The sequence below is a fragment of the Zeus faber genome (genome assembly GCF_960531495.2).
Source record: "Zeus faber genome assembly, chromosome: 10".
Taxonomy (NCBI): Eukaryota; Metazoa; Chordata; class Actinopteri; order Zeiformes; family Zeidae; genus Zeus; species Zeus faber.
In genome coordinates, this window is record NC_137199.1 from 29276152 (window position 1) to 29281151 (window position 5000).

A 5000-nucleotide genomic window follows, 5' to 3' on the forward strand; every position below is an offset into this window, starting at 1 on the left:
AGACAAGGAGTCAAACCTCCTATACATACATATATATTTACTGTATATATATACACACACGTACCTCGGCTTGAGACGCAGGGATTCTGGTGAGGAGCAGGAATTGAAACATTCCTAGAATAACTTGAAGCATAATCCCCATTGTGCAGTGATCCCAGAGGCTCGCAAAAAAACCCAAAACAACAAAAAACAACAACAAAAAAACGTGGACGCCCGTCTCCGAGGCCTCAGTGCCCGGACGGGAACGCAGACTTCTCTGATCCGCGGGGTCCCTGGGCGGACGTGGGGGGCATCCTCCGCGTTCGGAAACTTTCCGCGGTCCACTTGTGCTTGTCTTTGTTTGTTTGTTTGTTTCCTTTCGTTTCTTTTGGGTCCCCCCCCCCCCCCCTCACGCAAAGCGACCGGATGACAGATCGGTCTGCGGCACGACCCCGTCACCCCCGCGGCGGTCCGTGCGTGGAGGTGTGAAGCGCCGCGCCGAGTGGGGTTAATCGGGCTTTGATGGTTTTATAATCTAAAGAAGAAAAAGAAAGAGAGAGAGAGAAAAAAAAAACCCCAACAGCCTCGGATATTTTGGGTCTTACCTTGTGGATAATCTATGAGAACAATCACAACGTGGTGCACCCCGTGGTACGTCACTAATCCGTCAACATTTTTTCTTTGCTTTTTTTTTTTTTTTTTTTGGTGCGACTTGTATGAAGTTTGAATGACGCTTCCCTCCGACGCTCCGTGTAATTCGAACGCCGGTCGGGGGCTAATGAGCCGGCACCGTGACTCTATTGGTCAGAAAGCGGTGGATCGGCCTGGGATTCGAGTGGCGTGATGTCCATTGAGAGTCCCACACAAAAAAAAAAATGTGGCGTGATCCTTAAATCCTTGGCTGGGAGAGAGAGAGAGAGAGAGAGAGAGAGAGAGGGGGTAAAAACACGCGCTCAGCTGGGACGCTCCGTGCGGCGCGGTCCGGCGGCTCCGGTCACAGTGGGGGTTACGGCGTCGCACCCCGGCGCGGTCTCGTCCCTGGGCTCCGGATCCGGCGGCGTGACGTGTGGGCGCGACGCGCATCCTCGCCGTCCCATCCCCGGTCCGCGGACGCGCGGGGTTATTCTAACGGGCCGTCAGCCCGGTGACGTCAGCCGACAGGCGCACCGCGCACAGCCCGCGGCGCGACGCAGTGACACGGAGCGGGAAGGTCCGTGGTGCTCGGGCGGGCTCCTCCGCGCCGTTGCCCTTGAGGACACTGGTGGGGGTGCGGGAGGGTTGGAGGCGGGCGGGAGGGAGGGGGGACCGGTGGCACTTCGCGTCGACCGTTCCGCGGACAACTTTCGCCCCCCTTCTCTCCTAAAATGGGACGGACTGGATACAGGTGTAGTTTCCAGGACCTCCTTTATCCATAAGTCACCGATTAACCCCGCCGCCGGCACGCCGCTTTGTAGATGGTGATTCTTTATTACAAAATAATAATGAAGCGCTTCAATGTGCCTCCAACGGGACTTGGAACACTTTTTGACCCATACATACAATTTACAAAGTGTTTGGCAGTAAAAGACTCCCTCCTACACGAGTAAATTAACCATGTCATCCGTGTGTGTGTGTGTGTGTGTGTGTGTGTGTGTGTGTGTGTGTGTGTGTGTGCCTGCGAGCGTGTGAGCGTGCCGACAGAGGAGTCTGCTCCTGACATTATGGTGTGTTTGGGTTATAAAAGGCCACTCACACGCCACATGAGGGTAAGGGGTGGTTAGACTATGCGGGGCTGTGTTATCTCTTGCTGAGGGCCCTCTAACTGCAAAAAAAATAAAATAAAAATAAAATGCAACAAAAAGGCACAGACAAAGAAAATATATTGCGGGATTGAATCCATATTATTATCAGAAGAGCCAAGAAGGTGCTGTGGGAGCTTTCCTTTCTTAAGAAACACTTTAAAATGTGGGAGGACCGGCAGCCACGGTACTGTACAATGCTAGAATGGTTTGGTTTAATGTGTATGGGTTTATCTGTATGAAGGTGAAAGTACGTTGTATAATATAAGTCAAAACTCTAACCCATTAAATTCAAATAAAAGGAAAATGCTGTTCGAGTCAACTGATGAATTTACTCTACTGTATATGTTGACAACATACTACTGTATATTCTGCCTGTTGAGCTTACAGTTCACAGAGAAAGCGTCATGCCTGCAGAGATGAACTGATTGTATTGATGTATTGCCATATGCCACAACATACCATATCATCCTTCTTCCTCAATAAGAGAGGGTATTAGTAGGTATTACTGGCGGTAACTCCTTCCATGTGCGTCTGTTTCACACAATGAGCTTGAGGAAAAGGGAAAAATATATATTCTTTTTCAATAATCGCATAAGCATGCAATTTGCCGTGAATTTGCTTTTTTCCAGGATCTCTTTTTTTATTGTGTAAATTTGCAGAGAATTGCAGTTAGACAGGACAAGACAAAAAAAATAAAATAGAGCAGAAAGTTTGTGTTCAACCATTTATCATTGACATCCACCCAGGAAATTCTTAAAGGGAAATTCACAACAAACACTCTACAAATAAAGGAAATGAGGGCTTTGGAAGCTGCCATAACCACCTGTTTGCGGTGTAGCTTTCCATTTATCATTAGCTTTCATCATCATAATCATAATCCAAATCTGTTATTGTAGTAATTTGAAAATAAATTACTAATAATAATTCTAATATTGTTTATTCATATATTTCCCTTCAAATGGGCTCAATGCATATTGGATGAGAATGTGTCGCCTCATACCGAGGCAGCTGGCGAAGCCCCTCCCGAGGTCTACCTGGTGCTACAAAACACACACAGAGGCAGAAGGGAAAAGAGGAATTGATACTAATGATGCTGCAGTCAAGCATTGCCCGAACTTAGACCCTGAAAACCCCTTGAGCCGCACTCTTCGATGCTGATAAAGGTCAGTGTTTGCATCATATCCTACATTTTTAATACAGCAGCAGTTTAACACATTACTGTGCCACGAAGGGTAAAACTTCCAAACTGAGGCAACTTCTTTCGGTACGGGCAGTGATTTAGGCATTGATGTAGCCTGCAAATTCTTACAAAGTCTGTGACATCACAAGCAGCTTTTTAATGACAAAGTTCATTTGCAAAGTGTGAAATGGCTCCTTTCCACAGGAAATAATTCAGTCGTCTGTGAGCCTCAAAACACTCTGAAAACAGGGTGTCTGGTGGTGTGGGTTGTGGGTGACTAACATGTTCCTGTGACTTTCCCATAGCCCCATCAACGCAATCATGTACATTGTCGTGACAATTTTATTTTTTCATATTTGCGATTCAAACAGGCTCTGCTTGGCTGGGATTTAAATGAGTGTGTGAACCGACGAAATGCGTCCCACATCACACTGTTGTTCTGAGTGACTCCAACACAGACTTAAAACACACTGTTGCTTACCATAGGATAAAATACAAATTCTAAAAATATTAGCACATTCACTCCGAGTCCCTTCAAATCTAAAATTTCCATGGCCAAAAATCCACCATGGAATAAAACGATCCAGTGGTTTAAATGCACGGAAAAAAGACCCTACTTTTCCTCTCCTCCATTGTGGGTCTTGTATTTCTCCAGGAACTCTGCGTGTTTCTGTCGCAGGATCTCTGTCTGCTTCTTGAAACCATTAACTCTAGAAATCAGCACACGGGCACAATAACATCAGTCTCAAATATGTGTCCAGCAACAAAGTGGGTTTGGAGTGAGCATTAATTGTGGCAATATTCCCTAATCGAGTGTATTTAAAAAAAATTACAGAGTTTGTACACACCTGGCCCTCTCTTTGGACTCGTTGTAGATTTCAGTTATCACTCTGTCTTTCTTGTCCATAAAGTTAGAGTGCATCTCTTCTAGTTTCCTGAGGAGGAAGAATGAACCACCTGAGTTAGCACAGTAACTTAAACGCTAACGCATTCTCAACATATTAGTTACTTTGTCCTGCTGGTTAAAAAGGAACAGAGACAGTCAATTATTGATTTGTTGAAATACTGTATGTACATTTTCCTAAATTCTACATTATCTTAAATTACTGACCAATTGATTTATACAAAGTTTTTGCTAAAGTTTCACCGGGTTTAACTTTCAGCAAACAATAAGCGCCATTCCCCCAGCTGTTATATCCTTTTTTTTTTTTTTTATTCTTTCAATCGCTGCCGCACCTGAAAAAGAGAACATGAACTCCAACACTAAGCACCATGGTGATGATGCAATAGCCAACCAGGCGGAAATTCCTCCTCTTCTTCTTCTGCCTCTCCTCTGCCGTCGTGTCAGGCGCTGAGGACTGTCGGAACTGCTCCCAGTAACGCTTGTTGTCCTGAACCTCCTCACTGGAGGGGGGCGAGTGGGGGAAAGGGGGTTTGAATAAGGAGAATGAGGGAGAGACAAAAGTGGCGTGGGGAGAAGGATAAATGTAATTATTAAAAAAAAAAAAAAAAGGCAAGCATTATGGATACAATCAGGCGGATACTACTCAGCATTTCACTTCCTAAAAACTGCTATTTTGTGCCTTTTCGCTTTCGCACACCATAGCTTAATTGTGCCTCAGCTTTCTTTGGTGTTTCACACACTACCACACAGTTTTAAAGCAAAAGCTATGGGGCACCCCTCATACACCAGCTTTAAGATTTGTCTTGTGAGGAAAGTAAACATAAAGGTTGTATTGAGAGGCATAGCTACACTGAGAAAAATTAAAAGGAAAAAAAAAAAAAAAAAGGTCTATATATTGACTACTACATGACATTTAATGTTTGTTTGTGTGCATTACCACCTGGCTCTGTAGCTGGTGGCTGGTCTGAAAGCCTGTGCCCCACCATAAGGCACCCGGAGCATCAGGTCATACTCCTTTCTGCTCAGCTCCTTACTCAGCACTCGATATGCCTCGTTCAGCTCAACGAACTGGCTGTGCAGCGCCGGGTTGGATAGGTCGCTATCTGGATGGAGCTGCAGACTTAAGAGGGCTTATGTAGTGGATGAACCCAACCAA

The 5000-nt window shown here is 45.5% G+C and overlaps 2 protein-coding genes across 4 annotated transcripts in view; both read right to left on the reverse strand.

Moving 5' to 3' along the window:
- Positions 1-179, reverse strand: part of vegfba (vascular endothelial growth factor Ba) — a gene marked incomplete at its 3' end in the record, with an annotated part of 7031 nt that extends 6852 nt beyond the window's left edge. Inside the window, exon 1 of the mRNA XM_080008256.1 lies at positions 65-179. Within this exon, the coding sequence (XP_079864382.1) occupies positions 65-142 (78 nt within the window). The 5' untranslated portion in view covers positions 143-179. The remainder of the gene's footprint in view (positions 1-64) is intronic.
- A 2297-nt stretch (positions 180-2476) lies between these two features.
- dnajc4 (DnaJ (Hsp40) homolog, subfamily C, member 4) overlaps positions 2477-5000 on the reverse strand; it is a 3840-nt gene continuing 1316 nt past the window's right edge. For 2 of the 3 annotated variants that reach the window (XM_080008430.1, XM_080008431.1), the window contains exons 4-7: positions 4782-4957; positions 4177-4344; positions 3789-3875; positions 2477-3650 (exon numbers count right to left, since the gene is read on the reverse strand). In XM_080008430.1, the coding sequence (XP_079864556.1) occupies positions 3554-3650; positions 3789-3875; positions 4177-4344; positions 4782-4957 (528 nt within the window). In that variant the 3' untranslated portion in view covers positions 2477-3553. The remainder of the gene's footprint in view (positions 3651-3788; positions 3876-4176; positions 4345-4781; positions 4958-5000) is intronic. The other variant, XM_080008432.1, reaches the window with a different exon arrangement.